General features: G+C 45.0%; 1 protein-coding gene and 1 pseudogene across 1 annotated transcript; both read left to right on the forward strand.

Moving 5' to 3' along the window:
* LOC106097428 (general transcription factor II-I repeat domain-containing protein 2-like) lies at positions 1-2071 on the forward strand (annotated as a pseudogene).
* Positions 2072-11835: 9764 nt separating this feature from the next.
* LOC112844220 (uncharacterized) lies at positions 11836-19427 on the forward strand. The gene is made up of 2 exons (XM_025904089.1): positions 11836-11939; positions 12221-19427. The coding sequence occupies exon 2, from the start codon at positions 14125-14127 to the stop codon at positions 18901-18903; it is 4779 nt and encodes a 1592-aa protein (XP_025759874.1). The 5' UTR covers positions 11836-11939; positions 12221-14124; the 3' UTR covers positions 18904-19427.
* The last annotated feature ends 300 nt before the right edge of the window (positions 19428-19727 follow it).

Here is a 19727-nt window from a genome sequence, read left to right on the forward strand (position 1 = left end):
CGAAGCGTAGGCCTATTACTCCACGTTTGCACTTTACCCTGTGACCCACCACCCCTCTATGAAGATGAGCGGTCCCAAGAAAGGGAAAGTGGACAGAGAATGTTGAGTGTTCAAAAAAGAGTGGACAACTAAATATTTTTTCACTGAACACCGATCATCTGCTGTTTGCCTGATATGCCAAGAAACTGTGGCGGTTTTTAAAGAGTATAATATTAGCCGTCACTTTGCCACAAAGCACGCTAATTATGCTAGCAAGCTCTCAACAAAAGAACGGGAAGCTGCTGCTGAGAAGTTGGCAGCTAATTTGAAGGCTCAGCAAAGTTTTTTTCACCGTCAAACTGCCATTCAAGAGTCAAGTACCAAGGCCAGTTTTATGCTTTCATTCAAAATAGCAAAGGCCAGCAAACCGCTGTCTGAGGGCGAGTTTTTAAAAGAATGTATGGTAGAGACAGCAGGTATTTTGTGCCCGGAGACGAAAGACAAATTTGAGAAAATCAGTTTATCACGGCGGACAGTGACTCGCCGTGTAGAACTAATAGATGAAGATATCACCAGCATATTAAACAAAAAGGCGAAGTCATTCACTTTTTATTCTTTAGCACTGGATGAAAGCAATGATGTCAAAGACACTGCTCAGCTCCTCATTTTTATCCGAGGAATCAACGAAACGTTTGAAATAACGGAGGAGTTTTTGACAATGGAGTCTCTGAAAGGACAAACACAGGGAGAGGACTTGTTTGAACGGGTGTCTGCTGCCATCGAAAACATGAAGCTTCCCTGGAGTAAGCTTGTTAACGTCACCACAGATGGATCTCCGAATTTAACGGGAAAAAACGTTGGCCTGCTGAGGAGAATCCAGAATAAAGTGAAAGATGAAAACCCTGACCAGGATGTCATTTTCCTCCACTGCATCATCCACCAGGAATCTCTATGTAAATCGGTGTTACAGCTGAATCATGTTGTGAATCCTGTGGTGAAACTCGTCAACTTCATACGCGCACGGGGACTTCAGCACCGTCAGTTCATTGCGTTCCTGGAGGAAACTGATGCGGATCACCAGGACCTGCTTTATCACTCCCGTGTCCGCTGGTTGAGTTTGGGCAAAGTGTTTCAACGAGTGTGGGAGCTCAAAGAGGAGATTGGCGTGTTTTTGGAGCGGCAGGGGAAGACTGATGAATTTCCTGAGCTGAGCAACAAGAGCTGGATGTGTGACTTTGCGTTTGCTACGGACATTATTTTCACACTTGAATGAGCTCAACGTGAAACTGCAGGGGAAGGAGCAGTTTGTGCATGACATGCACACAAATGTGAAAGCCTTCAAATCCAAGCTGGCTTTATTCTCCAGGCAGATTTTGAACAAGTCATTCACTCATTTTCCTACACTAGCCACGCTAAAAGAGGCTGGAGCAAAAGTAAAGAAATACAGTGAGTCACTGGATGCACTGCACGGAGAATTCTGTGGTCGGTTTTTGGATTTCGATAAAATTGACAAGTCACTTCAATTGGTGGCCTTTCCTCTGTCACAAGACCCCGAAACAGCTCCAGAGGAGCTTCAGCTCGAGCTCATCGACCTTCAGTCGGACCCTGCCTTAAAAGAGAAGTTCAGCTCTCTGAAACTAAATGACTTCTATGCTTCACTCAATGATGCCGCGTTTCCAAATCTACGGCGAAAAGCGCAAATGATGTTGGCTTTGTTCGGCTCTACCTTCGTGTGTGAACAGACATTCAGTGTCATGAACATCAACAAAGCCAGCCACAGATCCAAGTTAACAGACCTACACCTCAGATCCATCCTGAGAATCGCCATAACAAAACTAACTCCAGACTTTGATGCGCTGGCTAAAAAAGGAGACCAACAACACTGCTCCCATTAAAATGTGTGTGTCTCCGTGATACGCACGTTGCTAAAATAAACAGTGCGCGCAGATCAAATATAACGCTTTACAGACTGACTTGCTGCAACTGTTTCGTTCTTGCACTGGTCGTTGTTGACTTTTGGCACCGGGGAAACAAATTGAATAAAAGGAAGAGGACAAGTACATCTGCATCTCCTACCGTTTTTGAAAAAAAAGAGTCAGGAGGAGAGTGATGGTGATATCCTGAAGGATAACAGAACGTTCAGTGCTTTAAAATAAAATGTTCATTTATTTGATTTTCAGTGTTTAAAGACTCATTTCGATGTCAGAGATTTTATTGTAATGCTTTTCTTCATTTTCATTGGAAATTAAAGCACATGTTTTCTCCATATCCCAAGATTTGTATTTTTCCCCCAATGAGGTGATGTTTTCAAAGCATGCCATCTGTCTGCTCCTGTTCCGGCCCCTTTGTCAAATGTTAGAACTCAATGTGGCCCACGAATCAAAAAGTTTGCCCACCCCTGGGTTAGACCCTTACGAGAACCAGAGAATGAATGTTTTGCGGTGCTGCAAATGCTTGCGTTTGATGCATTGCTTTGTCTGTGTCCCAATTAAGAGACCGCACGCTTGAAGTACGCATTTTGAGTGCGATTAATAGTTTAATTATTTATATAGCACATTTAATTACAACAGGAGCGTTGACCAAAGTGCTGTACAAGAATACAACATACATAATAAAATAACTAATAAAATAACTTAAGAGTATTAAAAGCAAACACCAAATATGAATTAACAAATAACTCTCATGCTGTATTAAAAGCCAGTAAATAAAAATGCGTTTTAAGATAAGATTTAAAAAGATTGACAGTAGGAGCCTGTCTGATGTGTAAGGGTAAATTATTCCACAGCTTAGGCGCTACGACTACGAATCACCTCTATGAACCAGCCTCGACCTTGGTACAGCTAAAAGCAAAAGATCATTTGATCTAAGAGATCTAAGGGGGGTATAAGTCTGCAAGAGGTCAGACAAATACCCGGGAGCCTGTCCATTCAGGGCTTTGTAAGTCAACAATAAAATTTTAAAATTAATTCTGAAGCGGACAGGGAGCCAATGAAGGGAGGCAAGCACCGGGAAAATATGTTCACATCTTTTAGTACGTGTCAGAAGACGAGCTGCAGCATTTTGGACCAACTGCAGCCTTGCCAGGCAGGTCTGGCTGACTCCAGCATATAAGGAGTTACAGTAGTCCAGGTGGGCTATAATGAAAGCATGAATCGCCCGTTCAAAGTTTTTAAAAGATAAAAATGATCTCACCTTAGATAAAAGCCTCAGTTTGAAGAAAGACCGCTGTACGACTGAGCTAATTTGTTTTTCAAAGGTGAAATTGCTGTCAAATATAACCCCCAAATTTTTGGCATGCGATTCGACAAAAGGCTCAAGACTGTGCAGGTTAAAATTAGAGGTGCTGGGATTGCCGCATGGTCCAAAAATTATCACTTCGGTTTTGTTCTCATTGAAGTTAAGGAAATTAGAGGCCATCCAGGATTTAACTTCACCGAGACACTGAAGTAAGGGTTCTAGTGAGGCAGGACTGTTTCCCTTCAGATGAAGATAGATCTGAGTGTCATCGGCATATGAATGAAAACAAATGTTATATTTTCTAAAAATTAGACCTAGAGGCAGCATATAAATGGAGAACAATATTGGCCCCAGTATAGATCCCTGGGGAACACCACAAGTAAGGGGAGCTGAGGAAGAGATAAAATCGCCAAAGCTCACAGAGAAGGTCCTGTCAGACAGGTATGACCTGAACCACTCTAATGGGGTGCCTTTTACGCCACTTTTAGTCACCGCCAAGCGACGACAGCTGTCCTAATCCAAAGTGTACTTCAAATGCGTACTCCAAATGCGCCGTCGATTTCCCCAAATATCAAGCGTGGTCCGGTGCACGCTTCGTGGTCGCATATATCCCACAATACATAGCGCGGCGGTGGGTGTGGATAATTTTGCCACAAAATATGGCAGAATGGAGCAGCCGAAGAGTGAACTGTCAAAAGCAAGTACTGAATATGATGTCACTTATTTATGTGTGAATGTTTAATAATGAACAACATTAAAACATTATTGTTGGCCACATGTCGGCAAAGTTGTGTGACATTAGTGATGTTTGTACTTTCAGCGTTAACTTGGTTTTAAAGCCTCTACTTCTAAACATATCCAATTCCAAATCCAATTTATTTATATAGCACATTTAAAAACAAAAGGTTTGCCCAAAGTGTAAAACACAAGATAAAACCACTGACACTTACATAAAACATAATAAAACACATAAACTATCAATGTTCTGTCCTCACTAAGTGTTGTCCTCGTGAACATAGATGCAGCTATACAGACAGCTAAACACTCTCCCAATCAAAATCCAAGGAACAGGCCGATGTGTTGAGTTGGATGATTTAATAAGGAAAAAGTGTGAAACTGTATGTACACATATTCAAAAATATAAGAACACTATATTTATCTGCTTAGTGAGTGCCCGAATAAAACATCAAAGGAAATCACGCTCATGATCAAAATGTTAAAGCAAGCACATGGCATATGAGCTAGCTTAACCTTACTAGCTTGGGTTATACATGCATTCAAATTAAATTCAAACTACAAACTATATCACGCCTTCACAACAAATAATAATGCACACAAGTCGTCTCAGTGATAACAAACAATATTACTTACAGATGATGCCGTTTATCAACTTGTGAAGGCATGGATGGCAACAGATTAACAGAGCTGAAACTGCCTCTGGCTAGATCTTGCAGAGTAAAAAATACACAAAAACAACCACTAGAGGGCAAACTGCTGCAGAACAGAAAATACCTAATGCCAGCATAATCAATATCAACACAACACATACAAATATCAACTCAAGCCAGTCTGAAGGCTATCAAAAAAAGGTGTGTTTTCAAAACCATTTTAAAAACAGGAAACTAAGATGCCTGTCTAATATTTAAAGGCAGCGTATTCCAAAGTTTTGGGGCCATAATTGAAAAGGCTCGTTCTCCTCTGCATTTGAGCCTTGATTTTGGGACAACCAACAGCAGCTGGTCAGCTGATCTGAGGGTCCGTGAAGGAATATAAGGCTGAAGTAACTCGGAAAGGTATGGGGGAGCAAGACCATTAAGGCATTTATAAACCAGTGTTAGGACTGATGAACAGGAAGCCAGTGAAGAGAAGACAGGATAGGTGTTACATGTTCATGCCTGTGGGTACGAGTCAAGAGGCAGGCAGCAGCATTTTGAACGAGCTGAAGACGAGCAAGAGACCCTTGGCTGACTCCAACATAAAGTGCATTGCAATAGTCAAGCCGTGTTGAAATAAAGGCATGTATTACCTTCTCCATGTCATGTCTTGACAAAACTGGCTTCAGCTTTTCTATTTGCCTCAGCTGAAAAAAGCTTTTTTGCAACACTGAATTAATATGTTTGTTTAATTTAAAATCTGAGTCCATAATGACTCCCAAGTTTGTCACATGCTGCTTGATATAAGACCCTAGCCAACCACAATTTACGAGCGGGTTGCATGAAATATTATTAGGTCTAAATACAATCACCTCCGTTTTACTCTCATTGAAACTCAAAAAGTTCAGAGCCATCCAAGCTTTGACATCTTCAAGGCAGTTTAAAAGGATTTGGATGGAGCCTGGGCCATTTGGTGCTAAAGGCAAATAAATTTGGCATTTGTCTGCGTAACAGTGACAGGATATTTCATGTTTTCTATAAATAGACCCCAAAGGGAGCAGGTATAATGAAAAAAGAAGAGGGCCAAGGATTGAGCCCTGGGGCACCCCACAAGAAAGGGGGGCTGAGGTGGACTCAAAATTTTCAACTTTAACACTAAACATTCTGCAACTCAAATATGAGCGAACCCAATCCAGTTCTGCACCTTTAATGCCAACCAGGTGTTCCAAACGAGAGATAAGAATATTGTGGTCAACAGTGTCAAACGCTGCAGTAAGATCTAAAAGCACAAGGATCACGGAACTTCCACAATCAGTAGCTAAAAAGATATCGTTAAAAACATGTAAAAGTGCTGTTTCAGTGGAGTGTAGATGTTTAAAACCAGACTGAAAAAGTTCCATGATGCCATTAGCATCCAAAAACGCATTCAATTGGGTAAAAACTATTTTTTCCAATAACTTTGAAAGGAATGGGAGCCTTGAAATAGGTCTAAAATTTGAGCAAACTAAAGGGTCAAGGCCAGGTTTTTTTTAATAAAGGGCTAACAATTGCATGTTTAAACCCATCAGGAACCACACTGGAAGTAATACTGCTATTTATAATAGCAAGGACTGAGGTTCCAATTGAAGGGAAAACCTCTTTAAAGAGCCATGCAGGGATCACATCCACGGGAGAACCAGAGGGTTTACTTTGTCTAACCATCTCGTTAAGAAGTGTAATTGAGATGGGTTCAAACTGGTATAAGGCAGCTGAACAGGGACTAAACGTGGATGGGTCATATGTAGGAGGTACTATTGCTGACCTGATGGACTCAACCTTGTTTACAAAAAAAGAAAGAAACTGATTACATCTATTAGCAGAGCCTTCCTGGGTGGCAGACTGGGGCACATTTAAAATAGAACTGATGGTCCGCGGGGATTATGACAATTTGATGCAATCACCTCCTCCTCCTCTACCCGATATCCTTGGAGCATTTAAAAATGAGCAGTCGGAGGGCAATAGTTCAGAAATGAAGCTAGACTCACCAATTTTCATCCATGTCTCAGTCACAAAAAGGAGATTCAATCCATTTGAAGAAAAGAAATCGTTTATGACAAACGTTTTACATGCTATGGACCGGGCATTTATTAAAGCCATCCTCGTTGGAGCTGGAGTCTGGGCAGAAGTTGTCTGTGAAGCCCAAGTTAATGGGCGCAAATTCACAAAGTTTATTCCAAGATGCCCAAGACGTGAAAAACATTGGCGAGCAGGCTCACGTCCACCCGAGCCTACGACAGGAACCAGACAAGGGGCAACATGATCCAGGAGACGCCTTGGGATGCGATGGAACAATCCACTGGAGCAGCCACTAGAGAAAAAGCAAGGCAAGCTTTAAGCTTCACTAGCCGACCGGCACGCGGTGTCTGTGACGATGCGTCGGAGCAGGAGGAAGTGCTCCGCGTAGCAGGTAAACAGGAACATCAGCCAGGGATGGTGGATACCCTGTTGTCTATCCTCGCTGATTAGTCAGAAAATATTGAAGATCAAAAAGTTTTTGGCGTTCATATACCAGTCGCGAGTTGATTTGGGTGGCACAAATTGTAAAAAACAAAACAAACAAAAACAAAATTGACAGAGACAGATGGCAAGCCACACACACCGGCGCCATCTTTAAGTCGACCTTAATCTTACAGAGAATGTGATGATTTTATGGATAATTAAAGTCAGTCATATATCCACAAACACAACAAGCTGAAAGTCAGTGATGCTGCTCGGTTTGCAGTCCTGAATATGACGGCACAAGCAGGATTCACTGCACTGTTAATGTTAGCTATGTTATATTGCTGCCTCTGTTCGGTGGTGTCGAGCCAAACGGACTTTAACGTGTGTTTGAACGAGCTGACGGTTCACTCGTTAAGCTGAAAGAAAGATGCTTTAATCACAGGAGTCACACATGTGTCCACTGGACCATCTGGAACTCTTCTTGTTTAGCACTCGTAATAACACAAACACTAAATCCTCCTTCTCTTGTGCTGTTTTGTAGCAGTGTGTACACCTGAGACTGTCACCTGTCTGTCTGTCCTGCACTCTCTCTCTGTTTCTTTCTCTCTGATTGTGGAATAAAAGTATGAACATGTATTTATAAGTTACACTTGTGTTTGAATCCTGCAGCTTATCACACATTTGGTTTCCATGTGTGACAACTGCAACTGTCCAGAGTGAGGACCAGTGATGGGAATAACGGCGTTACAAGTAACGGCCTTACTTTTTCAGTAACGAGTAATATAACTAATTACTATTCCTATCGTTACAACGCCGTTACAGTTACTAACAAGGAAATGCGGTCCATTACTATTTTTCAACAAACAGACGGTTGAAGCTGTGTTCAGTTTACCGCATCTTATATCAGCTGCAGGAAGTACCTGTAAGTAATCTGGACGCTACAGCTTTAAGCAGCTGCGCGCTCCTGCGGACGGTAATCACGATCACTGTCTAGTAGTGATGTTCGATACCACTGATTTCATTTCCGATCCGATACCAAGTAATATTCAGGGTGGTATCGACGATACTGATCCGATACTGATACTTCACAGGGAGTGCAGAATTATTAGGCAAGTTGTATTTTTGAGGAATAATTTTATTACTGAACAACAACCATGTTCTCAATGAACCCAAAAAACTCATTAATATCAAAGCTGAATGTTTTTGGAAGTAGTTTTTAGTTTGTTTTTAGTTTTAGCTATTTTAGGGGGATATCTGTGTGTGCAGGTGACTATTACTGTGCATAATTATTAGGCAACTTAACAAAAAACAAATATATACCCATTTCTTTTTTTCTTTTTTTTTCTTTTTTATTTATTTTTTTTTTATTTTTTTTTTTTTTTATTTTATTTATTTTTTTTATTTTTTTTTATATACAGTTAAGCCCAAAATTATTCATACCCCTGGCAAATTTTGACTTAAAGTTACTTTTATTCAACTAGCAAGTTATTTTTTGACTGGAAATGACACAGGCGTCTCACAAAAGATAATAAGATGATGTACAAGACGCATCATGGTGGAAAAAAAATATTTCTCAGCTTTTATTTACATTTGAGCAAAAAGTATCATGTCCAGAATTATTCATACCCTTTACAAACTGTCACAGTCTCTGGGAAAATCCAAAGTTCCATACCATTCCAAATAGTCAAAGCTGTTCTAAAGCATCCTAATTACCCTGATTAATTGGAAATAGCTGTTTTGATCAACTCAACAGGTGAAAAACAGCAGCTCTCTGCAGGTGGTCTGTGGACAGTCATGGCTAAGACAAAGGAACTCAGTGAGGACCTGCAGCTGTGCATTGTGGCTGCTCACAAGTGAGGAATGGGCTACAAGGCCATATCCAAATGTTTTCAAGTTCCAGTGGCTACAGTGCAAAGTATTATTAAAAAATACAAGATGTTCCGCACTGTGGAAAATCTCAGAGGACGTTGTCGGAAGCCAAAAGTGACACCTGTGCTGGCCAGAATAGTGAGAGAGGTGAAAAAGAATCCAAGGATCACCACCAAGGCCATTCTGGTGAATCTGGGCTCTGCTGGTGGCAATGTCTCAAGCCAGACAGTCCAACGGACACTGTTGGGTTCCACGGATGCAGACCAAGGAAAACGCCACTTCTCCAGGCACTTCTAAGGCATGCAAAAGCTCATTTGGCCTTTGCAAATGCTCATCTGGACAAAGAAGAAGGTTTCTGGTCTTCAGTGTTATGGTCAGATGAAACAAAAATTGAATTATTTGGTCACAATGATGTTGGCATCATTGTGATCATTTGGCATAAAAATGGAGAAGCCTTCAACCCAAAGAACACCATCCCCACTGTCAAACATGGTGGTGGGAACCTAATGCTTTGGGGGTGTTTTTTAGCCAATGGACCAGGGAACCTAATCACAGTAAACAGCACCATGAAAAAAGAGCAATACATGAAGATTCTCAACAACAACATCAGGCAGTCTGCAGAAAAACTTGGCCTTGGGAACCAGTGGACATTTTAGCACGACAATAACCCAAAACATACAGCAAAAGTGGTGAAGAAATGGTTAGCAGACAACACCAGTAACGTTTTGCAGTGGCCTAGCCAGAGTCCTGACTTGAATCCAATTGAGAATCTGTGGAGGGAGCTAAAGATCAGGGTGATGGCAAGAAGACCCTCCAACCTGAAAGATTTGGAGCTCATTGCTAAAGATGAATGGGCAAAAATGCCTGTGGAGACATGCAGAAAGCTGGTCTGCAATTATAGGAAGCGTTTGATTGCTGTAATAGCCAATAAAGGCTTTTTTCTATTGATTATTGAGAAGGGTATGAATAATTCTGGACATGATACTTTTTGCTAAAATATAAATAAAACCTGAGAAATATTTTTTTCCACAATGATGCCTCTTGTACATCATCTTATTATCTTTGGGGAGACACCTGTGTCATTTCTGCTCAAAAAAGAACTTGCATATTGAACAAAAGTAACTTTAAGTCAATATTTGGCAGGGGTATGAATAATTATGGGCTTAACTGTATATATATATATATATATTTTATATACCCATTTCAATTATTTATTTTTACCAGTGAAACCAATATAACATCTCCACATTCACAAATATACATTTCTGACATTCAAAAACAAAACAAAAACAAATCAGCGACCAATATAGCCACCTTTCTTTGCAAGGACACTCAAAAGCCTGCCATCCATGGATTCTGTCAGTGTTTTGATCTGTTCACCATCAACATTGCGTGCAGCAGCAACCACAGCCTCCCAGACACTGTTCAGAGAGGTGTACTGTTTTCCCTCCTTGTAAATCTCACATTTGATAATGGACCACAGGTTCTCAATGGGGTTCAGATCAGGTGAACAAGGAGGCCATGTCATTAGTTTTTCTTCTTTTATACCCTTTCTTGCCAGACACGCTGTGGAGTACTTGGACGCGTGTGATGGAGCATTGTCCTGCATGAAAATCATGTTTTTCTTGAAGGATGCAGACTTCTTCCTGTACCACTGCTTGAAGAAGGTGTCTTCCAGAAACTGGCAGTAGGACTGGGAGTTGAGCTTGACTCCATCCTCAACCCGAAAAGGCCCCACAAGCTCATCTTTGATGATACCAGCCCAAACCAGTACTCCACCTCCACCTTGCTGGCGTCTGAGTGGGACTGGAGCTCTCTGCCTTTTACCAATCCAGCCACGGGCCCATCCATCTGGCCCATCAAGACTCACTCTCATTTCATCAGTCCATAAAACCTTAGAAAAATCAGTCTTGAGATATTTCTTGGCCCAGTCTTGACGTTTCAGCTTGTGTGTCTTGTTCAGTGGTGGTCGTCTTTCAGCCTTTCTTACCTTGGCCATGTCTCTGAGTATTGCACACCTTGTGCTTTTGGGCACTCCAGTGATGTTGCAGCTCTGAAATATGGCCAAACTGGTGGCAAGTGGCATCTTGGCAGCTGCACGCTTGACTTTTCTCAGTTCATGGGCAGTTATTTTGTGCCTTGGTTTTTCCACACGCTTCTTGCGACCCTGTTGACTATTTTGAATGAAACGCTTGATTGTTCGATGATCACGCTTCAGAAGCTTTGCAATTTTAAGACTGTTGCATCCCTCTGCAAGATATCTCACTATTTTTGACTTTTCTGAGCCTGTCAAGTCCTTCTTTTGACCCATTTTGCCAAAGGAAAGGAAGTTGCCTAATAATTATGCACACCTGATATAGGGTGTTGATGTCATTAGACCACACCCCTTCTCATTACAGAGATGCACATCACCTAATATGCTTAATTGGTAGTAGGCTTTCCAGCCTATACAGCTTGGAGTAAGACAACATGCATGAAGAGGATGATGTGGACAAAATACTCATTTGCCTAATAATTCTGCACTCCCTGTAGTCATGCAACATAAAGCCGCATATTTCAGTAAATGAGACATCTGAGATGCTCACGTTTACTGCATTTTTTGTTAAAGTTGAGTTATTGTTGTTTGATGTGTTCTTGACTCTCTCCTCCTGTGGTGGGAACTTCGGATCTGTTTCCCTTTTATCCCTAATGGGACGGTTGCCAGTTAATTATACCCCCACTGCTCCAATTTGCTGAGCAGCAATGTATGTCTCCAGAGTTTATAGGCCAGGCCACCACAGGCCTAAATATAAGGTAGACCTCTTGCAAATGTAACATATGTGTTAAATACTTGTGAATTTCACCCAAAACACCTTCTTTTGGATTAAATATGTCATTTTGCATCTCGCTCTCCTACCTGTGTGATCTGAGTCTGTGTGCGTTCGTGTGTGTGTGCGCTGCTTGGTGACGTAGGCGCGTGCATGTGTGCCCCGGTCACAGCTCCTTTCAGCATGGCCGGAGGTAAGTCACTGCCACGTTGCTCTCTGCTAATTAAAGTTTGTTCAGACCCCAAGCTGCAATGTAAATATAGCCGAACCGCCGCGTTTTTGTTTGCCGTTACGAGACTCGTTCGGGATAAGTTTTGTGGAGGGCGGAGTTTGGTAATATACTTTTTTAATGAGTTTTAGCCTAGAACGCAGCTGAAATGCTAGCATGCTAAGTTAGCCTGATCGCTAGCGGCTTGTGAGCATACTCGCTGCAGTTTTTTTTAACAGCGTGTACTCTTTTTTTTCCTTCGTCAGGAGAGGTGTACTGGCAGACGCATGACACACACAGATCAGACTATTTCTGTGTTGCAGATGTGCAGTAAAGAGCCAAAGACCCAGTACTGTCTCCTGCCTCTTACTCTTACGCCAGAACACAACGCAACGACAACAGGCGTAACACTTGAACGGGTTACATTGGTGCCGTGACCCTTTGGATTCATCAAGCATCGACGTCATCTCGATCGCCGTGGGGAGCTCTTCGCAATTGCCCTTGTTCCAAGTTGGTTGCTTTTCCTAACTTGTGTGGGACTTTTTGAATGAGCCTGGACATTTAATCTGCTCAATTCTGGTCCTGATTAACATTAAGTTTTTGCTTTTGTACAGTTACACTATTTTGAATCTTGTGTTTTTTGTGATTGTGCTTTATTCATCATTATGGAGTCAGCATCTGGTTCAGAGGCAACTGGTGTTCCTGATGGGGAGGTTTCCTCTAATGTTAGTTTGGGGCGAGGGTGGTTTCTTGGGGATGGGTTTCAGACACCTAAAGTTGGTGTGTCGTTTGCTCCCAAGTTTTGTTCCACTCGTCTCCAGGTTCCCCCCTGTGACATTCAGACCCAACAGACGTCTGCCAATGCTGAGTTGAGTACACTCATCTCAGATTTGGCCAATCAGATTGGTCAGTCCATTGTTGCCCAGCTGCAAGGTGATAAAGGGACCAGTATGCCTACTGAAGCCTCTAAGGCTGAGCAGGGACCCCCTGAGCTAAATTTGTCTGGGGTGAAACTTGTCTTGCAATCAGACGTCAAGGAGCCGCCAGTTTTCAGGGGTGACGGCAGTGATAAATTCTCCATTCATGAATGGGTGGAAATGATGGAAATGTACTTTGTAAGACGCAACACACCGACAGATCAGCGATCACGTGACATATTGGCTAGGTTGATGGGGAAGGCTAAGGATGTAGTGAAGGTCACCCTACGTCACAACCCCTCACTTGACCATGTCCAGGTTCCTGAATTGATCTTTGACATTCTGAAACAGCACTTTAGTGTATTGACTTACTCTTCTATGCCTATGGCTGACTTCTATAACACTAAACCATTACAACATGAGGGAGTGATGGAATATTGGATAAGGCTAAACAATGCTATTGACGTTGCTGACGAGTGCTTGCGTAGGCAGGGGCGTAATGTTGAGGATCCGGGACGTGAGGTCTCGATGATGTTCATCAAGTATTGCCCTGACCCCATCCTCTTGAACAGGCTCAGCATCAAAGCAGCTGAGGAGTGGACAACCACTGAGGTTCAAGAACGCATTGATAGCTTCCAGCGTGAACTCAGGGCACGCAGTCAGGGCAGTTTCCACACCTCACAGAGGCAAGAGGTTAGCCACAACTGCTCTATTGTGCCTCAAGAAGTGATGGCATCACAGCCTGTGCAGGCCAGTGTCGCCTTGCAGTCTCAGCCTACAGCACCAGCCTCAAACCTTGCTTGTCAGCTTTCGCCCACAGCAGCTTGCTTCACTCCTGTTCTGACTGATGTCTCGACAGCCTGTCTCTCTGGGACATCAGTGTCTTCTTGCCCGGTGCCTACACCTACTCCTCAGTTCCAGCAGTCCCCAACATGTCCTGTGATCACTCAGTCTAGTCAGCAGTCAGTTGGTTGCAAGCTTGGTTTGACTAACACCCAAGCTTTTGATGTGACTGGCATGCGCGCTCTGATCAGCCTCTTGGATCGCGTGATGGCATGTCAGAATGTGCAGTCTGCAGCCCTGGCATCTGCACCTTCTCAGCGTTTTAACCGCGGGCCCTTCCTTAAGAAGAGTTGTCAGGTCTGTGGCAACACTGGTCATTCCACTCACATGCACTGCAGGAGAGAGGATCTCTGTCTTGCATGCTTTGCTCCTGGTCATTGGAAAAAGGACTGTCACAGTCGTCGTGAGGGATGGGAGGCCGGAGCTGCCGCGAGGCGGAGTTGGCCTTCGGAAAACTGAATCACCCACACTTGGAGAGGGGCAGTGTGGGGGATGAACCTAATACCCTCAATCCTGATGAATCGGATCTTGAACTTCTTTATGTCAACACCTGTTCGACAACGCCAGAGGGATACCGTGTCGTGGTTCAGGGACCAGCAGTAGTGCCTACATTCAGTGAATTATTCTACACCCAAGTTGCAGTGAACGACAAGGTTAACTTGAGGGGCATGATGGATTCCGGGTCCATGGCTTGCACTATGAGTGAGGAGGCCGAGAAGTCGCTTAGAGAAGCTGGAGCTCTTGTGAGTGAACCGCAGTCAGCAGAACGTATTGTGCTGGTTGGCTGTGGTGGGAAGCAGACCCACCCAAAATCTGTTTATGACTTGGCACTTACTGTCCACGGTGTGAAGTGCATGGTGCCAGTCTTGGTGGTGTTGGGCCAGCGGGATGAGCTCATCATCGGCTCCAATGTCCTCAAGTACCTGATGCGAGTTATGAAACATTCTGATGACTATTGGAAGCTTGTGTCTGTGGGGAGCAAGCACTCGCTCCTTGACTATGAGCACTTCTTGGACATGATGTCGTGCACCACCAGATGGAGGGGTGAAGAGGTTCCTGACAAAATTGGCACTGTGAAACTGCCTCGTGCTGTGACACTACTCCCACAGTGTGAGCATCTGGTATTGGGCAGACTGCCCAGCAATGTGCCAGTCTCTCCAGGCAGCACGATCATTGTGGAACCTTGGACCTCTGGGTCTGGGCCGAGAGACGTTCTTGTTGGCCGGGTGATCACGTCCATGTGGGGCGATCGGTGGGTGCCGTTGAATATGACCAATCTCTCCGCAAAACCAGTGACCTTGAAACGCAACTCGAGGGTTGCTGTTGTTTCATCTTGCCTTGCGGTGGAGGACCTTGATTTCCCGCAGGACTCCTGCAAGGTGGCGAGTATGGCCCAGGCACAAGTCAGTGGGCCAGCCGCTACCGAGGCTGACTTGAATGACAGGTTGTGTTCCCTCGGTTTGGGTGACCTTGACATTGACTCATGCCATGCCAGCTTACATTCAAAGAGAGAGCTTGTTGAGCTAGTTGAGCAGTATGAGGACATCTTCTCTAGACACCCGCTTGACTGTGGCGAAGCTAAACGCTTTGTACATCGGATCCACCTGACTGATGAACGCCCATTCCGCATGCCTTACAGAAGAGTGCCTCCTGCTCATTACCAACAACTAAGGCAGGTACTCACTGACATGGAGGAGAAAGGGATTATTCGCAAGTCCATCAGCGAGTATGCATCCCCCCTCGTCATGGTCTGGAAGAAGGACGGTGGATTGCGGATTTGTACGGACTTCAGGTGGTTGAATGCGCGAACTCTTAAGGATGCGCACCCACTCCCTCACCAAGCAGATTGCCTTGCCGCGCTTGGGGGCAATGCCTTCTTCAGCACGATGGATTTAACTTCCGGGTTTTACAACATTCCAATGTGTAAGGAGGATAAGAAGTACACCGCTTTCACAACGCCTGTTGGCCTGTACGAATACAACCGGATGCCACAAGGGCTCTGCAATTGCCCAGCTTCATTTATGCGCATGATGCTGAACATCTTTGGTGACCTCAACTTCACCAGTCTGCTCTGCTACTTGGATGACCTCCTGGTCTTTGCTCCCACTGAAGAGGAGGCCCTGTGCCGGCTCAGAGCTGTTTTTCAAAGGTTGAGAGACAACAATCTCAAGCTGAGTCCAAAGAAGTGTCATCTGCTGCGGAAGTCAGTCAAGTTTCTTGGTCATGTCATCGACCAGACCGGAGTCGCTGTGGACCCTGCTAAGGTGGAAGTGATTTCCAAGATGCCAAAGGAAGCTCTGATGGAGAAGGATGGTTGCACTCCTTCTGTGAAAAGGATTAAGTCCTTTTTAGGAATGGTCTTTTTCTATCAGTGCTTCATTCCTGGTTGCTCAGCCATTGCCAAGCCTCTGTTTGCTCTGACGGCTGGCCAGAAGAGGAAGGGACGGACTAGTCAGGCTGGGAGGGGTGCTGGCATGTTTAGGAAGTTGACTGCTGCAGATTGGAGCCCTGCGTGTGACAAGGCCTTTCATAAACTGAAGGACGACCTCCTTAACTGTGCCGTGTTGGCTCATCCTGACTTTTCACGACCGTTCATTTTGTCTGTGGATGCTTCTCTGGATGGACTGGGAGCGGTTTTATCACAATTGCCTATCGACGAGGATAAGGCACGCCCTATTGCTTTCGCGAGCAAAGCGTTAAGCAGGTCACAGCAGAGATACCCAGCCCATCGCCTAGAGTTCATGGCCCTGAAGTGGAGCATCTCTGAAAAGTTCAGCCACTGGTTGAAGGGGCACGAGTTCACAGTGTGGACTGACAACAACCCGCTCGTTCATATATTGACCAAGCCCAAGCTGGACGCTTATGAACAAAGGTGGGTGGCCAAGCTGTCATCCTACAACTTTGATTTGAGGTACATCCCAGGTCGAAAGAATGTTGTAGCGGATGCACTCAGTCGTGACCCCTTCACCTATTCTATTGGTGGCCGCTTGCTTCAGGAGCCCTACGAGCACTTGGTGCGGAATGCAGACGGTGCGGCAGCTCATGAGGTGCAGGACGCTTTCAGGTTTGGTGTCCAAAATCTTCAGGTTGCCCAACAACCTGCTCCAGCTCTGACCTCAGAAGATTCCTACAGTTTGTCGGAAGTCAAGGCTACCTTGGTTCACCATGATTACTGGGAAACCACTGCGGAGAATAGAGCTGTCTCCCTTCTCCACCTTGTTCAGCAGTTGCAGCCAGTTGGCAATGATGTACTGCCATCACTTACCTTGCATGAGCTGGAGGACCACCAACTTCAAGATCCTGTCATCTCCGCTGTCCTGCCACTCATAGCCCGCAGGAGGCGCCCTTCCAGGCGTGAGAGACATGATATGGATTCCAGGGCACTGGCCTTATTGAAGCACTGGGAGAGGTTCAAGGTTCGGGATGGCATTCTCTACAGGGAGACGAGAGACCCTGTGAGCAAAACAAAGAGACTCCAGTTGGTGTTGCCAGCGAATTTACGGGCACAGGCCTTGAAAGGTGTCCACGATTTGGCAGGGCACCAGGGTCAAGTTCGGACCCTCCACCTAGCAAGGCAACGTTTTTTCTGGCCCAATATGGAGAGGGATGTGAAGGAGCATGTTCGGTGCTGTGGAAGGTGCATACTCGCCAAGACTCCAGAGCCTGCAGCACGAGCCCCATTAGAGAGCATTAAGACCTCTGCTCCCATGGAGCTCATCTGCATTGACTTTTGGTCAGCAGAGGACAGAAAGAAGCGCTCTGTTGATGTGCTTGTGGCAACTGACCACTTCACGAAGATGGCCTTTGCTTTCCCGTGCAAGAATCAGACTGCCAAGCAGGTTGCCAGAAAGTTGTGGGACTTTGTTTTTTGTGTATATGGTTTTCCTGAGCGTATTCACTCAGACCAAGGTCCCAGCTTTGAGAGTGAATTGTTTTCTGAGCTTCTGCAGATTTCGGGCGTTGCCAAGTCTCACACTACTGCTTATCACCCTATGGGCAATGGTGGCACGGAGCGGTTCAACCGCACACTTGGCAATATGCTGCGAGCTCTCCCTCTCAGAGCCAAACAGGAATGGCCGCAGCAGATTCAGACATTGACCTTTGCTTATAATGCAACTGTTCACGAGACTACTGGATATGCCCCATTCTACTTGATGTTCGGCCGTGTCCCACGACTACCGGTCGACGTTCTGTTCAAGTCTGTTTTGCATGATCCCATTGTGGTGGACTTTAACAGCTACTCCCAGCTTCTTCTTTCATACTTGTCTGAGGCTGCCAAGATCGCCCAGGAGCACACCAGCAATGAGCAGGAGCATCAGGCTCGTCAGTACAATAAGAAATTCAAGGGTGTGTCTCTGAATGTTGGGGATCGCGTGCTGCTTGCCAATAAAGGCGAGCGGGGCAAGAAGAAGCTTGCAGACAAGTGGGAACCTCGGGTTTATACTGTTGTGGAGAGGCATCCCAGGACCCACATTTACAGGATCAGTGACTCTTCAGGCCAGAGTAAGGTTGTACACAGAAACCTTCTGTTGGATGTGAGTTTCCTTCCTGTTCAGGATGCATTGGGGAGTCAGTCCCTGGACGTTTTCTCCAGTGAGGGGGATCTCAGTGCTTGTGGGGATCTGGAGGACCCTGGCAGTCTAGAGACAGAGTCTACCGCAGCAAGGACTTCCTTGTGGGTCCTTTCGGATTTGAGCCATGGGGTGGATGTGGATTCTGTGGTAGGAGAGCAGGCCTCACGGTCCACGGATCGTCAGCATGGTTCATGTGATGGTGCGGATGTGGACAATGCCTTACCTGACTCTCAGACTTGCACAACTCACACTTCAGCAAGCCCTTCTGGTCAGACCCAGCACTTTGCTCTTCCTACTCCAGTTGACTGTTCCGCTACTTCTGATGTGACACAGTCTGGCACAGTTTCTGCTCCAGGTGCCTGTCATGGGGACGCTGCTGTTCCGCAGACTGTTCCTGTTTCTGGCTCAGACATGAATCAGACCTCTGGTCGGCCGTATCCTGGGCAGCCATCCAACTTGCCAAGACATGACCCTGACCGTGCCAATGTTCGAGGCAGAGTGGTTACCAGAGCAGGTCGGGTGGTAAAGTCAGTCAACAGGCTGATAGAAAACATGGTCCAGAAGCCTATTACATGGGGCCTGCTACCGCCACGGGAGGCTCGGCCTCTGACATAGACTGTTTTTTGGTCATCCCATTGCGTATAATGAATGTGTATTTCCTTGAGGCATCATGACGCACTCACTGTGCGTGTCTAATGGGACCACGTTTGATGAGGTGTAGGCTGCACCTTTGTGTTCTGAAAGGGTTGGAGGCCTGATCAACCTATCCAACTTCTTTTAATCCATTTACGGATAGTTTTTTAACTGAACTATGGGATAAGATCCTTGGGTTGCCTGGTCCGGAGGTAATGGTAGTTCAGCATCGTTGTGCCTCTTGGTATTGCAGTACCATTCAGATGTGTAGTGATTTTGGTGAAATTCAGGGGGGGTGAATGTAACATATGTGTTAAATACTTGTGAATTTCACCCAAAACACCTTCTTTTGGATTAAATATGTCATTTTGCATCTCACTCTCCTACCTGTGTGATCTGAGTCTGTGTGCGTTCGTGTGTGTGTGCGCTGCTTGGTGACGTAGGCGCGTGCATGTGTGCAGGGCTGGACTGGGACAAAAAATCGGCCCGGGCATTTTGACTAGAGACCGGCCCACCAGGATAGAGATTGAAAATGTGACGTCATTCAGGGGTAAAACCGCAAAGGATTCTGGGAACTTGAGGCAAGAGGTACTAGCGCACGCAGGCTTTCAATTGAACTCAGTTACACAGTGATAAAAAGAAACCCAAAAAATGGCAAGAAGCTGTTGTATTATTAACTGCAATAGCCGGTCACATGACAGCCACGGGAAGCCGACGGGTAAAGAGATCTTTTTTTTATCGGATTACGTCGTTGAAGAGAAATTGTTTAAGCCATGTTTCTGAAGTAAGAGCCGACGGATGGTCTG

Source organism: Oreochromis niloticus, linkage group LG16, assembly GCF_001858045.2.
Source record: "Oreochromis niloticus isolate F11D_XX linkage group LG16, O_niloticus_UMD_NMBU, whole genome shotgun sequence".
NCBI lineage: Eukaryota > Metazoa > Chordata > Actinopteri > Cichliformes > Cichlidae > Oreochromis > Oreochromis niloticus.

Excerpts from the sequence above, each read along its gene's own strand:
- LOC112844220 (XM_025904089.1), top strand. The coding sequence starts at position 14,125 with ATGGGAGGCCGGAGCTGCCGCGAGGCGGAGTTGGCCTTCGGAAAACTG.